Source organism: Atractosteus spatula, chromosome 3, assembly GCF_055471065.1.
Source record: "Atractosteus spatula isolate fAtrSpa1 chromosome 3, fAtrSpa1.hap1, whole genome shotgun sequence".
NCBI classification, from domain to species: domain Eukaryota; kingdom Metazoa; phylum Chordata; class Actinopteri; order Semionotiformes; family Lepisosteidae; genus Atractosteus; species Atractosteus spatula.
Genome location: NC_142708.1, coordinates 50,300,844 through 50,327,086, shown reverse-complemented (window position 1 = coordinate 50,327,086; position 26,243 = coordinate 50,300,844). Strand labels below are relative to the sequence as shown.

Here is a 26,243-nt window from a genome sequence, read left to right as displayed (position 1 = left end):
GAAAACACCAGCTACCAAGCTGCATTGTAGAATTGCACATGCTCAGTGCAGGGCATGAATCCCCATTCATAGCCTGCTTTTCCTCAGACAAGCAATCCTGCTGCCTCACTGCTACCCTGCACTGCCTCTTGGATTGGATCTTTTCTTCATCAGGAAAATTATTATTTTTTCTGACCCCCGATCTTCAAAATTAAGGAGAGACTGTTTTTTTCTTGTTTGCTTTTGTCAAGATGATCAATTCCAAATAAAGCTAGCTGGATGGGTTCTTTTTTTCTCACCCCCCTCTCCTTCTCCTTGACAACCACAGGCTCTGAGGCATTTTGAAATTATTTCAATCTTATGAAGAGCTCAAAAAGCTTGCACATCAATAAACTGTGTCTACATCTGGAAGGCACAAGTAATGCTGACTGAGGCAAGACTGGATTATTGTTCTGCCTTAAGGAAGGTGTTTGCAGGTTGGGGTTGCGAATAATGCAATAGTCAACCATGGAGTTCAGCTCCTCTTCTGTATTTGATCAGCATAAAGGTAAGCAGCTGTGTGTGTAAATGTTACAGTCAAAATGACAAGTGTACAAAGTGCTGAATTTCAAATGATTTTGTTCTGAATGCCTGCCCTTTCCTCTGGAATATACAATAATTTGTACTTCTATAAGATTTGCTGATAGATTTGAAATGAGGTCTGAAATGAGGTTGGGACACACGGCTGTCATTAACTCTTTACATGGACTGGCAGTTTCTATTAATTTCTATTAATAAAATTAATTTAAGCAATGTGTTTGCATTGTTTTGGAATTTCACATAGGAAGGGTCTGGAGACTTTTGCAGGGCACAGTCAAAGCAGTACAGTCTACGAATACTGAGTTAGCATTCACCTAAAAAGGCAAGACTACTGAAGATCTGCTGTTCTCTGCAACACACAACTGGTTCTGTATGACAAAGGGTTTAAATTTACAATTGTGAAAAACATAAATCAATGAAGGCCATAGAACAGAAACGATTTTAGTGAACTCAATTAAAATAATTATTTATTAACAACCAAGAAGCACTTAAATGAGACCATTAAGGAAACTCTTTCAGCACTTACTCAAGATTCATAGTGTAATGTAATACACTTATCTATAAAAAGAATGGCAAACCTGAACCAAACATTTATAGATCACAAAGTCTGACTGCTATTACATGCAGGTGGTGGAAACAATTATTCAAACTTAATTAGCAGATCACCTGTTTGGCAGTCAGAAAGATTTGACACAAATTTAAAAATGGTCTTTTTTAACTAGCATTAAGTTCTTTGAACAAGCAACAGGAGAAACATATATACAAACAGAACCTATGATGTGTTGGATTTTAAAATGGCTTTTGGTCAAAACGTTTCTCACAAAAGATTAATTCTGAAATTGCAGGCAATAGGTATTCGAGGTAATACATGTATTTGTCTTACGAATTGGTTAGTGGACAAGAAATAGAGCACAGATTAGGGACATCTGCTCAGACTGATGATATAATTAGTGGCATGCTCCATGGTTCTGTATTAGAACTACAGCTAATCCCAATTTATATCAATGGTGTCTTTGATTCTGGAAATGCTCGCAAATTAGTCAGGTTTCCAGATGATTTCAAAATTAGCTTAAAGGAGTAGAAAACCCAGTAGAAACGGCAAAAGAAATTCAAAACAATTTGGGAAAACAAAAACAAAAACTTAAATCCAAATATAGAATTGGGAAAAAACTTGGTAGAATACATTTTTTAGTTATGGTGGCATCTGTTGAGTTTTACATGCAGGTAGCAAAAACTTTAAAAAATTACAGTAGGTGTTTATGCTGACACATCATTTTATTACCCCAGGCAAGGTGAGGAAGCAATAAAGAAAAACAGAATGTTGGGATACATAGTTACAAGTAATTTTATTATAGCTAAAAGGCTGTGCTAAAACTGCACTAAGAAATGCCTATTTACAATAGAAAATAAGAAAACCCTTTTGGTCTTGAGCAGAGAAAATTACTAAAGGACCTGATTCGAGTATTCAAAATCCTCAAAGGCACTGACATAGTCAATCCTATGGAAACTATATGGAAATTGTACAATTTTTAAAATTTAAAACTGAAAACAAAATATGTTTGTTTACACCAAGAGTTGTGGAAGTATGGAACAACACATGCTATTGAAGCCTGGAGTTCATCAAGAAACAGCTAGATGAGGTTTTTGGACCAATCAACAGCTGAAAAAAAAAGTGAGATTGGTAGAATTACCCATTCTTATGTTCTTAAGAAATAAAAACAGAAATACAGAATACATGATGTTTAAATTAGTTCTGCTGCCTCATAGCTCTTGGGGCCTGGATTTCTTTCTACACTGGGGTACTTCCTGTTTGACGAGGCTCTTTCTGTATCTGTATGGGCTTTGTCCAGGTACTCTGGTTAGTTCAGAAGACATGCTGTATACAGTAGGTTAATTGGTGTCTGCAAATTGTGTGTATGCATTCAATTCAGGGTGTTGTCCTGCCTACTGCCCTATACTGTAGCTCTGCAATAGGCACCAGGTTGTCACTACCCTTACTTGGAATAAACAGCTTTCTAACACTGGATGGATCGAAACCAAGGAACTCTATGAACACAATCTGTATGCTATTATTGTTATAAAACATATACAGTATATTAGCATTTAACGACCAAGAATTTCATTACACAATAGATTATTTGTTGTAATGTTTCAAGGTTGTAGCAACTTTGGTATCGGAATCATGATAAAGTATATTTCTCTAAAATAGCTGAATTGCAAAGAGCATTTGCACAAGTGAGAAATGGTATGAGATATCACGTCAGGATATTTTTTCTAAGAAGAGGGAATTTTCTCATCTTTTTCCTTTATGTTAGATATTGCATTTTTATTATGTTATGTATCCACATGAAAGGGATGAGTCGATAGTACCTCATGTGCATCATGAAAAGGTTCTGCTGTTTAAAAATATTTGTCACCCTCAGCAAGAGCAGAATGAGAGGTTACACGTGAAATGCTGAAATTTACAGACAATGCATAGTTTATCACTTAGCATGTTCTGTTGTCTTTTACAAGTATTCCTTTGTGCAGAGGTTTCAAGCTCAGTTTGTGGAAGGTCTAGTGTTTTCTCTTTTTTGTTCCAACTTGTGTAATAACCTAATTATTTTCTTGAATATATTTAGATATTTTCTTAAGGTCTTTTATAGTTAATTACTCAAACCATTTTCTTCATTAAAGGTGCTGTATAGTAACCAGCAAAAAAACATCAGACACTGGTAAAAGATGAAAATTACTGAAATAATAAGAGCAACTGTGTTGGCGGGTGCTTGGATGAAAGAAAAAACAGAAGACACTAGGCCCTCCAGGAACCTAGTTTGAGACCACTGCTGTTGTCTGTTTCCATTCTGTTCCGCTGGTTGAGCTGGATAAACTGTCCCCAGTTTGGGTGTCACAGTAGCCCCTCCTGCCTGGCCAGAAGTTAGACCTGTAAGTTTGCTGTGAGAGAGAATTGCACAGTTAATCACATCAGTGCAAAGTCTTCCGTGGACTTTGAGGTTCACAGCATGAGGGGTGCCAGCTGGCTGCACTGATCTGTAGGAAACAATCTGTGTTTCTCATCCCTGCCCTTGAACTGGAGGGCCACTGCAGCAAAAATGAATCAATTAATAACTAGCAAATTTCAACTGGGTATGTGTAAATACATTATTTTAAATTCAGTAACTTATGATTAATTCAAATGTTATTTCCTATCCAAATTCAGTAACAATGTTTCAATGCCACAAAATGGCACAACATTTTAATAATGTAGTTCTGGGGTTCATTGTCATAACCTGCATGGTGTCTATGTACTGTACAGTATGTGTATCTTATTTTACAAGTGAAAAGATATGAGCCCATCTTAGCCTGACGGTGATAATGATTTCTGAAACAAAGTCAGCTTTTTTTCTGCAGTTCTCCCTTTACATTTCTCTAACTTTTGTTACGAATAAAACAAGATTTTAGTCATCTTACACTTCTACAGACATTTTAATTCAATTTTGAGCATGTCCAACTGATTTACCCCCTGAATTTCAATACACTTTTGGTTATATACTGTATGATAGGAAGCCATTCATTCCTGGTTACTCTATTACTTTAACATCTGCAGGTTATGTGCAGATTTTCTCCAGTTACTGAATTCCAAGAGTGCGAACTGAGGAACAGGAAGATCAGCATTGTATAGGTAATTTCCTAAAAAATGCTTCTTTGGAATCAGTCTAAACAAAGTGGAAAGGAACAATAATATTTTTAGACTGCAACAGAAAAATCAAGTGAGGGCACTTAATTTTGTTGTACAGTAAGACGTCTCTCAAAGTACTTACAGTACAAAATGAAGCAAGATGACTCCTTCAGGATTCCAATGTGTAGAAAGCACAAATGGAAGTAAATTTAAGACTAAGAACAGAAAACACTTCTTTACACAGAGGGTTGCAGGAGTCAGGAACAAGCTACACAGCCATGCTGTTGCAGGTTGAGGGTGATACCCTGGATTTAGTCAAGACATGGGCAGATGAGATCCTCGTATTACTCAGCTACTAGCAAATGGCATCTTATCTGTAACCTGTCACATGTCCTTATGACAACCTCCTACACTGTGAGAAAATGCAATCCTGTTTCAGCCACCTGAGCCACAATGAGCCTTTAAACACAGAGATATGAGACACCTAGATAGATACTGTTACTTAGAACAGGTTCTTATGCAGAGTTCTGTGCATGCCTTAGCCACCGTGCTCCTCTGTAGTTTATTGTGCAACTGCACATGGAACTGTACCTCTTATTCTGCCCATCAGTATCTGTTTCCAGTTAGTAGATTGTCAGAACTTTGTTCTTCATGATGTTGATCCATCATGTTTATCGACAGAGGCTGGAGTCATAATTGTATGTCTCAGTAAATACTGGAAGTCCAGCATTAACGTCGAATTCCAAATGCATTGCATTATCCGTCCGTCCATTTTCTAACCACTTCAACATGTCAAATAAAATTTTAGGAAAAGAAACAAAACCATTTTCATAATTTTCAGACAGTAATATTGTCATGCTACCCAAGAGGATGTAGATATAGTGTATTATTTGGGAAAAAAATGACTGGACATTTGCAAATGTATTGTGCAAACTGAAAAGGTCTGAAAAATGTATTTTTGCTGCTCATCTCTGTGTTACGGGTGATATTGCAATGTTATTTCAAATGTCTTGAAGATTATTCCTAAGTCAATCAAAGTTTCTAAGCTTTCTCCCATCCTTCACTATAATAAGCTCTTTCTTTTCCTATTTATTTTCTGGTAATGGTCACTGATTTTAAATTTACAGTGATATAGCCAAATGACTTTAGCCAAGTCAGATGTTCAGATATGTTCAGAATGACTGTTTTCGTTCACATATCAAATGCTTTTACTCTGCAGGCTTCAGAAATAATCTCTTAGTAGCACCTGTTCCATCTAATCGAGTACAATACTAAATCATTCATAATTACAGTTGATTGCATTTGTACAGCACTTTTCATCCCAAAGCGTCCAGAATGCTTCATATATGGGAGGGGTGTATACAATACATTGCAGCACCCTCCTGAGTGGAGAGTGGCAGTGATGACGTGTACCAGCATCCCCCTACACAGCAGACTGGGTGGAGAAGTGAGAAATTATTATTTCAGTGCTGGAATTAAGAGGAAAATTAAGATGAGGATACATTTTCCAAGTCCAAACTTGAATTTAGTTTAAACACCAGAGTTTACACCCTTGTTCTGTAAAAATGCTACTACTGTATATTTAATGACCTTAAAAGAGGCCGCCAGTCACCAAACCCTTTTGGCATCGGTTTGTTTTAAATTGTGGTGTGGGGGTAAGAGTGCCACCTACTGGTCCACCAATACGACTTACACCTGCAACCTCAAAGGTTTCCCTCCCCAGGAGTGACATCCTAGCTTAGCTTCTGGGATCTGAAAAGATCAGGTTATTAGGTGGGAATAATGCTTTCAAAATGACTGTCTCTCATTAATAACAATGTAAGAACAATTACAAATGAGGGGAGGCCATTTAACTCATCCAGCACATCTTTATTCCAGTATCTAATTGATCTAATTATCTTACCCAGCAATGTCTTGAAAGACATGTATATGTATCAGATTCAATATATCTGGGTAGTTTGTTCCAGACTCCCATAACCCCTTTTATGTACATTTATCTCCCAGTAGTTTCCCCTTGTTTTCTCTGCATCATGTTTTGTTCTTGATTCTGCCTACCTGTGGTAGGTGAAAAAGAGTCACCTATAATTGCTAGTTTGCACAAAACAAAAGTAATTCCCGAATTTAGGGGTCATCCTAACTGATACCTTTTTTATTCTCCATTAGCAATGTTCCAGTCAAATTGACCAATGTCTTGAGTTACTGCTGAAATTCTGTTACTAACAGTCTATGAATAATACTGTATCTCTTGTTGGGTTATGCGTCCATTTGTTTTAGTGCTTCTTCTCCCTGTAACACTTCTGCCTTTAGTGTTACAGACTTCTGTTTTTTATACTAGAATTGTTTAATGTTTGTTATTCCTTAGCCTAGGGGGGATTACCTATTTCTGCCTTTGAAAATTCCTGAGTGAAATATTCCCTTGATAAATCAGTTATTTCCCGTTTATTGTCCAAATGCTTTCAGTTACAATAGCTAAAATAATAATCGAAATAATAATGTCAATAAACTGATTTTTCTCCTGTCTCTCAAACACGTACTGTAACCTTCGGGTGTTGGCTTTAAAATTTAATTTGTTCATTTTTGTTTCTCTTCTTTTCTGATAACAGATCAGGGATCCAGTCATCTTTAATTATTCTTTTTATGTTGTGCTTTGGGAGGCAATATTATTTTATCACTCTTAATGCAAATTACATGCATTAATTATGTCTGATTGCCAATTATTTCTAACTGCTGTTGACAATTGTGAGATGTTTTAAATCCAATGTAAGCATAATATGCTTTATAAAAAATCAAGACAAAACAGGAATGAAGATCTTGACAATAATTTTGAGATTTGCATTCAGTATGTATGTTTAAAAATGATACTGTATATTTTCATACTGCATTTCTAAAGTCATGGTCCTTCATAGTTTTTTTAGTTTACTGCCTGCATTTTAAGGAGGTAATTTATAGTAAAATACTAAGAGAAAGAACAAACAGTCACAAAAAGGAAAATGCACAGGTCATTATAGTTTATTTCATCTTTTGGCAGAAGTTTGGATGTGGTTATTAGGTTTAAGGTATTAGGGTTTTGAACTAATTTGTGTCTCTATGTGAACCAGGAGATTCAGCTGAGGAAGTTGACCTGAATGTTGTGTATCAGGCAGCTGCTAATGGAGATGTCAACACCTTAACGGCCATAATTCGTGAGGATCCCTCCATCTTGGAATGCTGTGATAGTGAAGGTAAGGCGTTTATTGAGTCTGATACACTGTAAAAGCAAGACCTGTAGATTAAAATAAGACAAAAAAAGACCTGGAAATAGTCAACCTTTAACTTCCAAACTCAAAGTGAAATGCCTGTTGAGACTGTCCTCACTTCTTCCAGGAGCAACAAGATTGTTATACCTTGCCCGTAAACGTCTTCCCTCTGTGGATGCAGCATCCTTGAGGAAATGTTAACAGCTGTTTGACAGCCAGACTCATTTTTATTTCATCTGATAATTGCTGTTGATGTACTGCTCTCAAACTGTACTGTACATAATTTTTTTCGAAAAGTATTTGTCTGTGATTGTGTGGTGGCAGTAGTTATATTTGTGCATTTTGCCTGTCAAGAAGTAAAATAATAAAATACTAAAGAACTATTTTCAAAATATACTGTAGTTCAAATAATTAAAATAATGAATTCTTAGCTAAGAAATAATCGGCAGAACATCACATGATTTTTGGAAAGAAATTGGAAGATATAAGGTAGTGTGGCTTACAGCACTTGACTGATTCAGAGAATGACGCAAGATGGAACTGCAGTATAAATTCTCATATTTACATTGTACACTTACAATGAGATGAGTCAAGGGAAAACACAATCATATCAGCAAACTTGATCAATTCCAAGTTATAACTTGAAGAAAATTTCTTTTAGAGGGTTACATTGAGATACATTATTTAAAAGATGGAAAATAAACATATGAAAAAAAGTACATGATTTTAATAGACAAAGTTGGAGTTACCCTATCTTCCCCTGACCATGGAATTAGAATTGGTGAAATTGCCCACTAAGTGAAGAAAAAACACTTGTATTTATGACCATGGCCATGACCATTTTTATTTTTTCATTCATTGTTAAGTAAGATGCTTACATTAGTGTGGTTAAGGATTGACAGTCTACTTCAGGGCCAAGGAGAATGGATTTTCTTGTACCAACCTTGAAGTGTGAGCAGTCTAGGCTGATGATGAATCCTAATGCAGGCAGACAGACAAGCGAGCAGCTGGTTACAGGCAAGAGGCGAATAGACTCTTGAGAACAAATGGGCAAAATAGTACGGGGCCAGAGAGCACAGTCCAATCCATGGTCAAACAGAAAAGGGTTCAAACGGGGGAAATCAACGAAAGCACAGGGGAAATACAAAAGGTGTAATCAGACACCAAGTAAAGATTCAGTAGCACAGGACAGAATTCAAGGGTCAAGGTGATTCAGGACGAGGAGCAGCTAGAAAGCACAAGGGGTGGTCTGGCAGTCATAAGAACAGTCAGTAATGTTGTAACAGAAAGAATAAGGTTCTGGATCCCGAGATGAAGTTAAACAGATGAGTTTATTGCATGCAAGGAACAATAGAACCGAAGTCTTGTTTCCTGCAAGAAACAACAAAACTGAAGTATTGTTCAAAGTGCCGGTACAAACTTCCAGTTTATATAGGGTTTTCCTGTTGCTTCTGATGTCACTCGTTATTATGGTAAAGGGGGGAGGTCACGTGTTTCGCCAGTTTACAGCCTTATGGCCAAATGGTCAAGGATTAAGTCCCCAGGGGTTTTCCTAGCTGGCATCTGGAATCCTTATCAGTTAACCCCCTTTCCTGCCATAAACTCCTGTTGCTTAGAAGTCTAATCTTCATGCAGAAAGGACTTAAAGTTAACATCTTGTATCTTTCTTCAGTAAGTCAAGTTAGGAAACAAAGTAGCACGAAAGAAACGTCGAGCCTTATAAATAAAGCTCTAAGCCTAAGCAGGGAGGTACTGTCATAGCTGGTTTAAATATCCTGCTGGAACAAGGTACTGTAAGTGCTGATTTAATTACGCACGGTGGGACTAATAATCTTCTGATCAGCGAATTGATTCACATCCTGACCGCCAGCCATGGTGTTTCGAATATGTAATCCGGCACTTCGCCGCTAGTAAGTATGTCCCGGGAAAGTGTCCCGATCAACCACAGCCAGCATGTCACAGTCAACATGTGAAATGAAAGGCAAACGGATGGATCCCTTAAATCAGTTTATTTATATACTGCTTTTTCAACAGGGTCAACACCTCTGATGCATGCTGTTTCTGGACGGCAGGTGGACACTGTGAAACTACTGTTAAAAATGGGTGCCTCCATTAATACTCAAGATGCCTGTGGAAGGACTTCTCTCTCTCTGGCAACATATCTGGTACTCCAAATACTTAAAATGAAGGCTACATTCAATATTGCCAATACTGTACATAAAACTAAAAGTACTAAAGCAGTGGTTCTCAGTCCCAAGTGCTCCTTTGTCTGCTGGTTTTATTTTAGTTGGATGCTGAAACCCAAGTGCTAACAAGAGCCCATAACTGATATGCTAGATGCTTTTTTTGTGGACCTGGTATCAAAAATACCCTAGTTACAAAATACGGTACCTCATTACAGTGGTTCTGAATTCTAGTCATACTGTAACACCTGTGTCTTCTGTACTCTGAGAATTGTCTGATACATTATCATTCCCACCTACAGTATGTCTGTTTTTCAGTTGATCACCTGTGAAGAGCTGTCTAGTCAGAAATAAGGGAGCAAATGTTTGAATAACAACTTTAGACGAGAGTGCATAAGGTTCCGTGTTCTGACATTGTTGGACACAACGCGCTTTAAACCAGGATTAAGAACCACTGTTCTAAAGTATTCTAAAAGATTGTAAATCAAAGAATGCTGTCAGTTATGGATATATGAAATGAATGAGCACAAGTACTAGGTTTAAGAGCTCCCTGTTACTTTTCAAAGGGATGGCTCGAAGGATGTGTATGCCTATTGAGAAATGGAGCCAAGCAAAATGTACCAGACAAAAATGGACGACTCCCCCTACATGCTGCAACCGCTGAGACAGACCTCAGGTATGCTAAGAATAATCAGACAAAAAATATATGTTATTATATGATATTAGAACATTAGAATTAGCTTTTTCAATTAAATTGTCATGTTCCAATTTTGTACACTAAAATTATAATATAATGGAAGAGTCTTTAGGGATATGAATGTTAAAGTCTTTGAAATCTACTCAGGTTTATTGGCCATTGCTTTTTATTAGGATGTACAGTAGGATCAGCACCAATTTTTGTCTGTTCGAATGAATCCTTGCTCCATACATCATTACTGAAGTGTAACAGGGCAAATGCACTGAGACACCTAGAAAAGGGACCTAATGGAGAGCTGTATGTGTTACATAAGGATAACCTGCATATTTAGCAACACTGGAGTATTATATAGCACACAAGACACATGTAAGATGTTAAATAAAGAAAATAGCAAGAGTGCATATGCAATTAGTAACTAGCAAGAATTCTGTACACATTAAAAGTGTGGTGGTATTACATTTGCTGATATTGCGAGTCAGGCCAATAATTTGCTGTAACAGCAAGGTCTAGATTCACTCGAAGGACTTCCATGGTCCCCATAGCGACCACAGACCTTTGCTCGAAACAGGAACGTGGCAGCTGCTCCACTGCTTTTCATCCTGCTGATTAGACAAGCATTCGCTCTCTTTCTAAATAAATACATTACTTTTGCCAAGCCTATTTTCAGAATCCTATTCACTGGCAACAGCTACATGTAGATAGAACATGAATATGATTTTAAACTCTTTTGGTTTTGACAAATTATCAACAGACTGTGAAAAAATAAGGATTGTTGCTTACTATTAATTTAAGATAAGATGAAGCATGATTACCAGTGTTTCTCCATAATAGTGGAACTGTTCAGATATCTTCAAACTGTGCACCTGTGAGTCTGGAAAAAATACAAAGCTTAGAATGAAAAACTGAGTGCAAGACACTTTTTAAAAGGAATTTAACACTTCTATTGGTACATTTCTCCTCAACTTCTCATTCAAAATGATGTCTTGTCTGCAGAACGTGACCTTCTAGAAATGCACAGTAGTTCATATCTCCATTAACATCGCTCATGCCAAGTTATAAGGAAACCGGACAGACTAGCTAGTGAAGTGTGGAGCTCACTGATGGGTGGAAGAGAATTTCAAAGTGGAGATGTGAAAGTAGTGGGCTTCGGCATTTTTTTAGAATTGCTATTAATGTAAATTGTTTCTGTTGCAATGTTAAGCAATGCTTAATAAGAGTGAGTCAAAAGACTTTTCTCTCAGTCTTTACTTTTTACAGAAGATGTATATTATAATAGGCTACTTAATATGATACATATCCTAGTAATTTATCAAATACTATTCTAGTATGTTATGAAAGACTCAGCAATTTTATGCAGTTGTGTCTTCTGCAGTGAAGTGAACCTTCGGTGGAGGTTCGGTGGAACCCTATTCTTCAGTTAGTGGTGAATGGTATATTATTCAACAATGTGTTTTTCATGCAAATAAAAACAATAGTTTCATCTATGTGTTGGGAAACCAACAGCATAAATGTTTCTTCAGCACCAATTGCATCTCACCTATTAATATTTAGTGAAACACCAGCATGCTCCATTTTCAAGGAATAAATTCACTATTCACACATACTTCCGTCATTAAAAAATATACATTTTTTGCTTGTATTTGTTACAGGCTCATGGCTGTACTGTTGCAGCAGTCTACACTGTGTGAAATTAACCATCAGGACAATGAGGTAAGCAACTTTATTATCTGAACAAACTATTAAGCTTGCTTGTTTTCTATTTTATTTTGTTGTTACTCAGACATGGCCATGTGACATTTTTAACTTCTTTGATCAATCCAAGTGCTTCGAAGAACCCTGGACAATCTTTACACCAAAGTACTTTTTTCTCTCTAGACCAGTTTAAGTGTACATTTATTTATGTGTCATAAATGAATAGTAACGGTAAAATAATTTGTTCATTTGGAAAGCAGCACCTTCACTTTCTGGGTTCACATCTCAAATGGGACACTACTGTTGTACTCTTGAGTATAAATATGTGCACATGTAAGTTGATTTGAATAAGAGCTTTAATTAAACTGCTGGAGCCTATCCAGGCAACCAATGGGCACGAGGCAGGTTACACCCTGAACAGGACACCAGTCCATCACAGGGCACACACAGACACAAACATGCACACAATTACACCAGGGCTGATTTTCTCAGAAGCCAACTAGCCCTATGAAGATGTCTTTGGACTGTGTGAGGAAATTGGAGCACCTGAATGGAACCCAGACAAACACAGGGAGAACATATAAACTCCACAGAGATAGCACTTCAGGTCCAGAATTCAACACCAAGCCCCAGTGCTGGGAGTTAAAAATGTTCATCATTATGCCACTATACCACCATTTTATAAGTACAGTATGTATTTAGAATTTTTCATTGGTTCAATATTTTCAAGCATTCGATTCATTACAATCCTTTTTTTATCTATGGCAGTCAGTATGGTTTATCGTCAATTACAATGTAATAAAGGAGATATTACTTGGGCAGTGTTGCTTGAGTGCTCATGATTAAGTGATTAACAGTAGTCGTTTTTTCCTCATGTTTCATCATCCCCCTTGATCCTTTTAGCTCAATTGTGTCATACAGTGCTTTTAAAGATCTGTTGTACTCAGGTACATTGATGTTTACTTGGAGGATGGCAATAAAAAGTCATGTGTAACATCATTTTGTCGTCAAACATCCCTACTAAATACATCACAGCTGATGTTGCGCATTTTGGTGCTTAATGTCCACTTGCAACCTGGATACACTGTCAGCAGATGTCCTCTGCTTGTTTGCTATGTTAATACAAAACAGATGTTTTCCAATAAAAAAAAAACCATCATTTTCACTTTCTAGAATGCTGGAGTTGACACATCAATCCTGGTTATTTCCTTACAGATAATAAAATAGAAAGTTTTACTTAAAAAAATGCAATTTTTACAATGGATGAGGACATGGATATTCCCACTGTTCAGAAATTACAAACCCATTGCTTGGTTTATTTTTTATCTGGCAGAAACATCTTCCTTTAACCAGCTGAAAATGTGCTATTTATACTCTACTCTATATCTACTCATGATTTCCATTTGGGAAATTTTCACCTAATGAAAACTAAACAGAGGGAATCAGAAGGGCAACATTGTCTGCTTGATGGTTTCCAGTGACTAGGATGATTGTATTAATTTTAATTTAGGACCACCAACTCTGTTTGTTGCTACATCTGATCTAGAATGGCCATTTAGGTTTTTCCTACATCTTTGTCATCAACACCAACCCTCTGGATCAAATACACAAGGAAGTGTTGACAGACCTCCAGCTCTACCGGGTTTTCTCCAGGTCTAACATTGTAGGGGGAGATGATGCCCGAGCCTTCCTCCACTGCTCTCTGTACAGTCCCTGGTGTCCAAATCCTTTCTGAGTCGGACGTTGCAGCCTGTGTCCCTTTCAATTCTTCACTTTTGAAGTCCCTGCTTGCCAAGGGCACTTTTTGATGTCTTGGGTGAGGGCAGAGCTACTGTAATTCATGGCTCATTGATCAACCAGCTGGATGCAGATAGATAGGTTATAACAGTAAGTTGTGTATTCGTACCCTATTCTAGAGACCCTCCCACTCAGTCCGATCCCCATTTAGATGATTCTCGTAATCCCACACGTCGCCTCTGAACTGTGTGGTAATTAATAAATGTATACACAAGGATCTTTAATCAATGGGGAGGTCTAAGGACAAGGAGAGAAATGCATTAACCATTGGGGAGGCACCACCCATTCTTGGCAAACTTAACGTCAATATACAGTAGTTCCTGACACCTGCACTTGGGGAATCCTGGTGGAGTTTTTATTTAGCTTTTTACCAAAATCTAAAAACTTAAAGGTCATGGAAGCATAGGATATTTTCCCTACTTTAAGCACTCTTGTTCCATTCACTTTTACAGGTTGTACCTCTGTTGTTGTTATTTGTTGTAGTGTAATTTGAACTTCAGTTAAAACTTTTAAACATTCGTTATAGAGCCGCCACTGAAATGTGGGTATATGTTGAAAAAACTGCACAATTGCAAGTGGAGTCTTGCTCCATCTAGTACAAAATCCCCTTATTAAATGGAAAATACCATGTCATTGTGTGAAAGGTTTTAGTCTAGATTTAAATGCACAGGGTAGGTGACTCTCTGATACCTCTGGGAGTAGAATTCCAGAGCTTTGGGGTGTAGCAATAGAAGACCCTATCACCTGTAAAAGAGCTTGGGGGACTATAGAAGACTAGTCAAATGAACCAAAGTTGTGAGGTGGGGAGTCAACAGATAAGTCAGATAGACATTTGACTTGAAACTGGATAGGAAGTCAGTGAAAGGACTCCAAGGCAGTCATAGCGTGGTCGCTTGCATGCAGCTAGATTAAGATTGTGGCTGCTGAATTCTAAACAAATTGGAATCTGTTCAGTGTGGATTTAAATACGCCAGCGAGTAAGGCATTGTAGTAATCAATTCTAGAAAAGACAAATGTGTTGACCAGCTTTTCTGCTACAGTCAAATTAAACGTGTCTGGTGATAAGGTATTTTACACACTCTTTTTATAGAGTATAAAGTGTTTTTAAAATATTCTGTACAAAGTCAACAGAGGATCAAATATCACCCCTAAATTCTTCGGTATTATTTTAAATTCAAGCTCAGTGTCATCCATAGGGTTACTGTACTGGCTCTCTGTAGGTGAAGGTGAGGTTCAAGTTCAAGTTCAAGTTTATTGTCATTATACTCATATACATGGTATATGGTGTAACGAAATGCTATTTAGCTAGCTCTCGGACATAAGTAGTACAAAGAAAAAACAACAACAACAATACAATTGTGTAACAAAAGAAAGACAGAGACAACAGGCAGTGTGCAAAAAAACAACAACAGACGATGTGCAAAAACAGCAACAGGCAATGTGCAAAAAAACAACAACAGGCAATATGCAAAAAACAACAACAGGCAATGTGCAAAACAACAAAAGGTAACAGGTTATGTGCAAAAATATGCATCAACAGAATGAAATAAAGGGATAGAAATTATGGGGAGTAAGCCTTTGACATGTATGGTAGAGGTAGATTTTCAGTGTGTGTTTGGGTTTTTGGTAAGAAAGAAAGAAGGCACTGTGAGGTTCAGATCATAGGTGAGAGGTGAGAGTGAGAGAGGCTGGGAGTTTAACAGTTTGATAGTGCGGGGATAAAAACTGTCTCTGAGTCTGGTAGTCTGGGCCCGAATGCTCCGGTACCGTTTTCCAGATGGTAGCAGATCATAAAGTCTGTAGCTGGGGTGTGTGGGGTCTTTGATGATGCTTAGAGCTTTCCTCAAGCACCGTCTGTCATAAATGTCCTGAATAGATGGGAGGGTAACCCCAGTGATGGACTGGGCAGTTTTCACCACCCGCTGTAGGGCTTTGCGGTCAGCAGCACTGCAGTTGCCATACCACACTGTGATGCAGCCTCTCAGTGTGCTTTCTGTAGTGCATCTGTAAAGGTTAGTGAGGATCTGGGGACATATCTTAGCCTTCTTCAACCATCTTAGGAAGTACAGGCTTCCTAAGTCCCGAATCCAGTTGCAGAGGGTGGTGTTGAGACCCAGTGCACCGAGTTTCTTGACTAGTTTCTCTGGGATGATAGTGTTAAAAGCTGAGCTGAAGTCGATGAATAGTTGTCTTGCGTATGTGTTCTTTTTGTCCAGATGGGATAGGGCCGTGTGTGTGGCAATGGAAAGTAGGTGCCGAGTAGCATGATTTTAGTCTTATCACAGTTTAAGTGACAGAAATTTTGAACCAGGTTTTTATATCAGTCATGGAATTAAATAATGCAGAGATAGCTACTTCAGTGTCAGGTTTACTATTGACAAGAGATCTGAGTTTCCAACAACTCCAATAGAGAAGCAAAGTGTCAGTGATTAGTATGATAAGAGTTGATGTCAGAAATTCCAAACACAGTCTTATATGGAAGAGTGGATCATGATTAAAAGTGGCAAAATCAGCAATTAGGTCTAGGAGAATTAGGAGAGAGAGCTATCAACTGCCTAAAGAATATTGTTAGTAACTATTACACGGACAGTTTCTGTAATTGTCTGAAACCAGATTGGAAGGTTTTGAAAAGGTCATTTGCAATGAGGTAATTGTTAAGGTTGTCCATAGCCGGGTTTAGATTTTTAGGCATAGGTAAGATTGACCAAGAAGAGAAATGAAGAGCCTTTACAGAAAACAAATCAAGAGGGCATGCTCACAAAGCAGAGCATTTAGGTCCTCAATTAGCCTTACAGCCTGTTTTTCTTACTGATATATATTGTGGTAAAACAGAAGTGTTTAAATAATTGAATAAAAAGCTAAAGCCCATATTAGATTGCTTCAACAGACCAGAGCTCAAACTGTTTCTGTAGTGTTAACCAGACTTAAGAGCCCATGACTCAGTTCCTGGACAAGATATCACAGCATTTCCTCAGAGCAATGCCGGTTCCCACTTATACAGCTGGTTTGATTGGAGTAAAATATCTCTCTCACAGCAGGGACTTGAACGTCCAAAGTCTTACCCACTATGCTATGCTGCCCAAGCGGAATACCTGAATACACAGAGGCTGAAATATAAAATAGACTAGCAGGTCCTGACAACAGCTTGCCTAGCAAAGGTCAACAACTGCACACCTCCAGTCATTAGGGAATACTAATCACATGGCACATTTTCTTTCACCTCTAGCGCAGCATGGTAGCAAAGCAATATCCTGGGAAAAAAAACATAGAAACACAAAGATATATCAGATTCGCACAAGATACACAGATTCGCACAATCTGTAAATTGTATTGTAAATTGCAATTGTGTAATTTATTGTATCCTAATGTTAATCTAATCCCTATAAATTCCTGTCCTTCTACTCTTCTATCTCTCTTAACGAGCTCGCAGACAAAGCATTTCATTGCCAACAACATGGCTGTATATTGTACTGTTCGTGCATTGATAAATAAACCTTGATTGATTGATATATTTGCAATAATTTACAAATCCCAACAGAAATCATTGACAGTTATTTAGATATAGATATTCATAAATCTGTGGGCCCAGTCTTTTATAAACATACTGTAGAAAAAAAGAACTCCACATGGCATCAAATACCATGTACGGAAACGAGGGAACCCATTTCTTACAGAATAAAGATCCTATTAAGAAGTTATTCCCTAAAACTGATGCTAAATGAATGGGAACCTTGTTCCCTATTCCAGTAAAGTGTTACTTAAACCAGGAATTACCAGTCCTTTCCTGGAGGTCCCTCACACCTGCTGTTTTTCCAGCTGAGCTCTCAATTACACAATCCACTTTATAATCGGATGAATCTGAAGTGTGTTGCAGTTTCAGATCTTTAAAAACTTGAAGATTGACTTTTAACCATTGCATTTCATAAGTAAAATAATATCCCAAATACAGGAATTTGAGTAGAAAATAACCATTCTAAAAGTTCCAAATCATTCCATTCCAGCAACCTGGTAGTTAAATAAGGCTTAAATTAGGTAATTAAGCTCAGCTGGAATGAAAAGCAACAGGTGTGTGGCCTTCTGGGACCAGAACCAAGAACTGCTACTAACCACATGCAGATAACTCTCTTCAGGTGGATACCACAAGTAATAAATCAGTATTTTCACAAATACAGTCCATTGCATAAATCCTAGAGTCTCAAACTACCCAGAAGATCGAGAGACCTGTCTGTGAAGGAGGTGCCCTTTCACAGTGCTGTCTCTTCTGTATGCGTTACTAAGACTCCTCTCAGAAGACTGACAGTGGTTTCACCAGAATTTGTTTAATCTTAGTTCAAAGTTAGTACAATTCCTCTGACATTTTCATTGTTTCAAGGGTCTGATAAGACCAAAGACAGCTGTGCAGAGGATGTGCATTGTCTTACCATAGATAATAGGGTACTGTGATGTGAAATTTTAACATTTTCATTCCTCCAACATCTATCCACTTTCTGAATGCTTTACCCAATACCTCCAACATGTAACTATACAGTATATATTGTATATCCAAAAATGACATATTTGGAAACAGACATGAGGTCATCTAACTGTAACTCAAAGTTAACAATAAACAATTCATTTAAAATAATCTTAGCAGGAAATATTTTCTTCACTAGAAAAAGAACATGTCATTGCATTTTCTGTTTGTTTTTTTACTAAAGGCCCAATAGCCATTGATTTATGCGGCTGACGCATTTATTATTATATTTATTTGCATTTGCTTTGAATTACCTATTAAAACAGCTGGCTATTCTGCTGGCACAATCTGTGCAGATTGCCTTTCTTATATCAATCTGGGAGTCCTCAGTCTGGGAGTTTAACCCACAGCCTTCCAGGTTATGACCATTCCTCAATGCTGCTGCATCATATAGAAAGAAAAAAGTATGAATCATGCATGTTGTATGTTACAGCAAAGGATTGCTTTTCATTTGTGGAAAATACATACTAAGACTGTACTCCATATTCACAAATAGAATTCAAATTTCTATTAGGCCCAATGAAATGAAGTGAAAAAAAGAAAGCAAATTTGTATTCATTTGAAAGGTGTGCTAACTATCATGGCTTGAAATCTTAAAACATGTGTTTTTGGACAATTAAGCAATATATGCATCTGGATAAACATAAATGGTGCAGCTGTGTTCCTCTGGGTCTCACCTACACAGACTCTGAGAGGCTGAAGAAGCTGGTTGTCAGGTTTGAGACAAGGGGCGACAGCTCTAACCCAAATGTGCTGTGATTTACATAAGACCTGTGGAGGAGGTGCAGAGCAGCAGAAGAAAGAGACTGCTGGTTGTGATTGACTTGGAAAAAGACGGCAAAGAATTTAATTGGGAAAGGCCATCTAAAAGCAAAGTGTTCTCATACACAGAGACTGCAGCAGCCCACATAAACTATACTGTACATCAAATCAAGCAGATACTTAAAATGAGATGCATAAACCTACACAGTATGTACTGTATTTTCAATGCAATACAAGAATTAATATATGCATATTGCATATGTATTTTTATTGTGATAATTTATCATATTTTATGGACATACAACACTTCTTCAAACACCCCTTTTTCAGATTCATTTTGTTTTTCTCATTTCCAGGGCATGTCTCCTCTTCACTGGGCTGCCTTTCACAACCGTCCTCAGCATGTCCAAGCCTTACTGCAGAAGGGAGCCAATCCCACACTCGTAGACAAGGACTTCAAGACAGCACTTCACTGGGCTGTTCAGGTGAGACTTTCGTGACAAGAATGGGATGCAAAACAGCAAGGCCTCACTTGATAAATCGTATTAATTAAAGCAAGCAGACACTCATGCACAGGAGTGCAGAATTAATTAGTGCAGGTACATAGCATCTGGGAATAGTGTAAATCATTCTCTCAAGCAAAGTTGACTGTTTTTATTGTTGTTTCACTGCTCTCTTGGAATTAGACCACTTATTCTCAACAGATATTTAATATATACTCTGTTTAAGATTCTATATACTGTAGCTTCAGTTTTGTTTTAGCTTTCTTCAGAATTACTGTACTATAGCTAACATTTACAGCCATGGTGCTAGAATTGTCTAATACACAGGACGTTTTACTATCTATTCACCCCTTCTTTTTCACTTGATTGCACGTAGCTTTAGGATTCAAGATTTAAAAAGTTTATCACAGGACGAAAGAGTTTCTATCAGACCCCTTCTTGTGTGAAGAGGAGTCTGTTCCTTTCTGCCCTGAATACTGCTAAGTTTCAGAGAAAACATTTGAATTCTATGATCCTGTTGTCACTGTTGATTGTGAAGATGTTTTCTGGAATTACTTTGACTTTGAAAACCTGTATCCTGTCTAGTCATAATTTGAACATTTACAGCATGGAACATTGGAGCTCAACTGTCATAATATGACACTGCTTTCAGCTTAGCATCAGTGTGGTTGCTCTCCTTAGTATTTTGTATTGCTCCTCCAGAACTGATGTCTCTTTAGGATTGGAGGATAAAACTGAAGACATTTTAGTAAACCTTCAGTTTAATGGACTTCATTTTACCAGGCTTTGGATTTAACAGACAAAATCTGCTAAAGGGGAATTTTGTCTGTAAAATCAGAAATATCGGCCTTTCCCTGCAATAATGGGGAAATGCAAAAATAATCCAACAAGGTAAAAATAAATACTACAGAGCGGCATGATGGGGCAGTCATTAGCATTGCTGCTTCACACTGCTGTGGCCATGGGTTCAATTCCAGACTTGGTGTGCAATCTTCATTGAGTTTATATGTCCTCCTTGTGTCTGCATGGGTTTCTGCTGAGTGCTCTATTTTCCTCACACAGTCCAAAAAACATACTGGTAGGTTCACTGGCTTCTAGGAAAATGTATTACATAATATTATAAACAGTACATACTATGTGATATTCTATAGTGAAACATTTATTTTTCTATTCCTTCACTAGTTCCAGTTATTAAACACTGCAACATAATGCTAACAATGCAACTCACTACTAGAATTTGATTATTATTGTTATTTGCAGCCATAACTAACAATTGTTTATGGTGGCATTTCATGTTTTAACATATTCCTAGCACTAACTTCTCAAAAGGCATCAGCAGGGGAGGTGCAGACTATTGTATGTTGAAACCATGCTGTAAAAGTTTCAAAATACTTTTTTAATAGAAATTGAATTTGAACCCTGCTGCTTGTTGAGCTTTGCAAAAGTGCACTTTTTTTGTTTCTCCCACTCTTCTTTGAACCTGCTTTGCCAAAAGGCCGCTTGAGTGAGCTGGTTAAAACGTTTCATTTTTTTTTCCTCTTCTTCATGTCGATTAGATAGTCTATGTTCACTCACAATACCATCAAATTTATCTTTTTTTTTTCAAAGAAGACAGGTGGCCCATTCATATTAAAAGTCTGAACATCACATTTAGAATCTAAGCACTTCTTTACAAGTGTGTGGTCAATAAACCCCTTCCACTCTTTCCCCCATTGCCAGAGTGGGAACCGGCTCATGTGCTCTCTGATCCTTGAGCACCACTTGGGTTCGTCTGTGATTAACTATGATGATGAGAACGGGAAGACGTGCATGCACATCGCAGCAGCTGCTGGCTACAGTGACATCATCTACGAGCTGGCAAGGATTCCAGAAACCAACCTGCAAGCCCTGGACGTGGACGACAGGTAAGACTACTTCCAACTATAGAAATGCATGTTTGCACTGTTTTGCAGTTTCTGCAAGTTCATCATCATGATCTTTCTTATCATACAAGGTACTGTAATAACATCAAATGTTCCCGTTTTTGCGGAAAAAACGTCTGCAAGCCCTCGTAATCTCAATGCACGCTACTTAGGTTGATTTGTATACTGTACAGTATGTTGCTCTGTAAACAGTTGATTTGCAAATGTTTGCAAAAAATAAGATTGCCAATTATCCATTTTTTTTGTTTACTTTTTGGGTATACTGTATTATTCTTCTGAAAAAATCATGCGTTCTGTGAACTAATGTATAGCGAAATTGAAATTACAGGTGCTGAGAACAAAGGGGCAATTTGATGTTCTGTGATAATAAATATTACTGTTCACATGTTCCTACAGTAGCTATAGACTAAGTTCCTACAGTAGCAGTAGACTAAGAAGAATCAATACATTTAAATGAAGGAAAGAAGCAGAAAGCATACCTGCTGTGGTAGATCCAGTGCCACATATTCCAGCAGGCTAGCTTTCACTTTCTTACTCTCAAGATTGAACATTTTCATATGAATTAACATTTGACCAAATTACCAAGAAAATTCATTACTCCATACCCAGGCCTAACTTGTCATTCATACAGTATTTCTTGGTTTCTGAAAAGTGACAGAACTGTGACTCACCATTTTTACCTACACAGCCAGCTTGGCAGTGTGATCTTCCCTTCTCTGTGCTAGATGCAGACATGGAGGAGCCAAGCCTGACTGATCTTAGACCATGTCCAGAGCAGATTTCAAGAATTGCATTTAGAAACACAATGTGTAACAATGCCAGTATCTTTGATACCATGATAACCGCAGCCCTGCCAGCACGATACTGTCCAGGTGGCTCCCCATTCCTCCAATTGCTAACACCTCCCAAGAACCCTGGTTCAGTTGGCCAGCCTTGTTCCTCAGCACCACATTTCAACCCCATTACACCTGGCAAACAAACCTTTCCACATAGGCCTTGTGATGCCCCTTGTCTCACCTGCTCTTGTCCCTAATTGGACTCCCACTTCGTCTGGATGCCAATAATTCAATTAGACCACGTGTGTTTCTCTTTTACCTGACATTTCTCCTTAAGAGGTGGCTTTCTCTCAAAGCTACCTTGCACAGCCTCAGACATCCTGATATGTCGACAGTAGCTGCGAGAACCAATGCTGATTTACCGTATAATTTTTTATCAAATTTTAAGTGTAAGAGTTATAATAAGGTTATAATTCATGTCCTATGAGAAACACAATGCTCTGTACATTTATGATTACCACCGAACATATATAGAACCCTTCCAAATGGAAAGCATAGAACTTAAGTCCTTTTATAAAATTCACATGATAACAAACATACTGTAGGTTTTAACTGTGTATTTAATTTGGAGCTCAGAGATAGTGTTTCATCTCTCTTGACATAACTGCTTTGATTTTGACACCAGACCATGTCAGTTCTAAATTTACTGTTTTTGTAAGTCTCTGACTTACAAGCTTTACCTCTCACCTATTCTCTGTAGTATCCCTTAGACTGCTATTCTGAGTATTTGCAATAACCATGAGCTAAATATACAGTGTCATCAAATGGCATTTTGGCTATATATGAATCAGTATTGTTGCATCGCCCTTTCAAACACGTTTCACCAACTCATGCTATGATTTTGTGTTTATTAGTTTTTATTAGTAAGGTGGCCTGGTTGTATGTTGTTTTTGTGTGTGCGTTGGTGGCTTGAGTCTCATTCCCAACCCCTCCAGATATGAAAGCAGTGAGAAAAGGCAATTGCTGTGCTGCATCTCCTGATGAATAACACTCCCACGTGCCCTTTTGTACGGTCCTCCAGGACGCCACTCCACTGGGCTGCGGCAGCGGGGAAGGCTGACTGTGTGCAAGCGCTGCTGCAGCTGGGGGTGGAGCACAGCCCCAGGGACATCAATGAGAACACTCCTTTGACATATGCAATGTACTGTGGGCACACAGCATGCATCAAACTGCTCTCGCTGGAGAACAGGTGGGCTAGCACTGTGCTGCTGGTTGTTAGTCATCCTGATTACAAAAGGGAGACTGAGGGGGTCTGACAGAGATATAAGAAAGTAGGTTTTTTGTAACAATAGCAGAAGCTGCCATTGTGTTAAGGAATTCAAGGAATGCTATTTTCTATAAGAAAAAAAAACATGTTTAAGAGTTTGATATCCACCATAAATCAAATAAATCACAAAGTTTTTCATCTTCAAAAACCAAAAATAGGCTTCTATGACTCTAAAACCTCCTAGTCTGTGCAAAGGAGCTCTATGCTCTTCTTCAAATCCACAGTGTTTCCCAGAAACCATACTATTACATCCGTACACCTCACTCTGCATGTTTGCTGAGCTGCAGTGTCGAATGCTCTCTCAACACTAGCCCCACTGAATGACTACCTTATGAAAACAGTTACCAACTGACCTGTTAACTCAAACAAACCCTGAACCTAAATCTGATCCAAATACTCTGTTCCAGCAGGCTTCTACTGTAGCCTCAGCACTAGTAGTTACAAGGGAATTTGCAATTATTAGTTTACAATTGTAGTCTTGTGTGTGGAGAAGGCCTGTTCTGTGAGTGTCACTGATGTTGGAAGGGACGAATCGTGGAATGGCAGGAGAGCGAAAAATGACCCTATGTGTATCAGCAGGACTGGGGTTAGCCCGGGCTCAACTGTTCAGGAAATCCCATATAGAAACCTGTGCCCTCAGGCCACGGACAGGAGGAGCGACCTGGTGCTAAGCGGGTCTCAGGACATCCGAACCTCAATGCTGAGTGATGAGCAGAGCAGACACAGGAAGTAACTAGGCTACACCACAGGACACACCAGAAAGACATGAATAATCACAGGAACTAGGAACAGGACAGAAGTAGAGCTCCCTCTAGGTGTACTGGTCATAACAGTGAGTCTCTTGCATATACTTACATTGAATTATGCTATAGCACTAAGCTACTGCTGGCAGGTGCTAAATTATTGAATACTGTAAAAATACAGAAAAGTCCATCACATATCAACAAACACCAATTGTACAATATTTATAAAATAGTAGTAGTAATAATATTGAATTAGCATTTAATGTTCTGCATGTTACAGTTTCTAGGCTGTGAATTGTCAGTGGATTTGCATTTACATTATTTCCTTTGCTTATTGCCGTTTTCTACAGATCAGAGTCACTGAGGCCGTTACCTTCCCAAAACAATCATCAGTCCCAAAAAAAGGAGGGAAGGTTCAGTATGCTTAATCAAATATTTTCCTGCAAGAAAAAGAAAGATGATCAAAACACGGGGCAGAAAGAGAACAGCCGAGACCGATACATAGGAGAAGAAACCTCTGAAGTTGATGACATCATCACGATGTTTGACTGCATCATGGATACGTCTGGCAAAGACCTGTCTGAGGAAAGAACGAACACCGCTGAGGTCAGAAAAAAGTCGAGTGAAATTCAGAAACACCATGTCACAGAAAAAAACCCATCAAAGGAGTACAAGGGTCTGCCACCTATAAGAACACAAAGTCTTCCACCCATCACGCTTGGCAGTTCAGTATCAGCCATTTCTCAGAACACAGTGGTTGGCAATGCCACTGGGCAGATTGCCTACCATTTTGCCCACAGGTCTCAGAAGAGCAGAAGTGAACATGACTTATTTGACAGCAGGACCAAATGCACAGCTCTTCTGAGCAACTCCTGGAAGTCAGAGTCGAATCAGGTACAATCACAAAAGGCATGGACAGCACCTCCTTCTGAAAAGTTGTTGGATGACATCCTCAAAGACGGATCCAGTCGCATGGAACTCCTCTATCCAACCCATCTTCCTTACTTGCATAAAAACAGCCAAGGTGAGTATACTTTTGGGAACCAGAAAATGTGCAGTTGACTAACACTTGCAGTATGTACAAAAAGTAAGATTAGTGCCAAACACAAAATACTTTTATTGCTTCATTTTGATATCTTTACATTTAATTAGTGTGCCTAGTAAGTATGCACTTTTCTGCTTCCATGCACTTTACCTCTTTGTGAACATCGATGTACTTTTTTCTGGTCTCTCTCAATAATGATCTGTCCTTGACAGCTCAAAATTAGAAACTGTCTAGATTTAATATTTAGAAAATCATGACTATGCATACATACAGTCATTTACAGTATATAGTTTACTTGTAAGTACAATTAAAGAATGTGATACACTACTTTCTTGTTCACAGATAATATTTTATTTATTTAAAGTCTTATGTTCTGGAGCTCAGTAATATACAAAAATGCAAATCAGGCCCTCTCAGAAAGTTGAAAGAACATTTTAAGTGGCATTTCTCTTATCTGACCCTGCAGCAATGGAAACCAAATAATGAAACCATCAATCAAAAAATAATCAATAAATAAACTAAATCTCAGTTTGTGAAACTTAAGACATTTTAGTATGATAACCATCAGGCTTTTATGTTGCTGCTTTTATTTGTTTATTCTGCTTACCACTATAATAAATAAAAAACAACCCTAAACAATGTTAGAACACAGTTTTTACTCCCATGCCCTCCGAACGTATTAGGACAGTAAAGTCAATTTTTTTATTTTTGCAATAAGTGTAGATCATTTTTGCAGTCAAGAAATATGTGTTTCTGATAATAAGATTTATATATAAATGATAACGACAGTACAAAATATTTAATTTTGGAGGAACTCCATCAATGCATTTG

The 26,243-nt window shown here is 38.0% G+C and overlaps 1 protein-coding gene across 1 annotated transcript in view; it reads left to right on the top strand.

Annotated features, from left to right (window-relative positions):
* The first annotated feature begins 486 nt into the window (after window positions 1-486).
* Window positions 487-26,243, top strand: part of ankrd55 (ankyrin repeat domain 55) — a 32,484-nt gene continuing 6,727 nt past the window's right edge. The window contains exons 1-9 of the mRNA XM_088911146.1: window positions 487-526; window positions 7,315-7,437; window positions 9,487-9,617; window positions 10,202-10,311; window positions 11,982-12,042; window positions 19,453-19,581; window positions 21,319-21,503; window positions 23,379-23,546; window positions 24,718-25,391. Of these exons, the coding sequence (XP_088767272.1) occupies window positions 487-526; window positions 7,315-7,437; window positions 9,487-9,617; window positions 10,202-10,311; window positions 11,982-12,042; window positions 19,453-19,581; window positions 21,319-21,503; window positions 23,379-23,546; window positions 24,718-25,391 (1,621 nt within the window). The remainder of the gene's footprint in view (window positions 527-7,314; window positions 7,438-9,486; window positions 9,618-10,201; window positions 10,312-11,981; window positions 12,043-19,452; window positions 19,582-21,318; window positions 21,504-23,378; window positions 23,547-24,717; window positions 25,392-26,243) is intronic.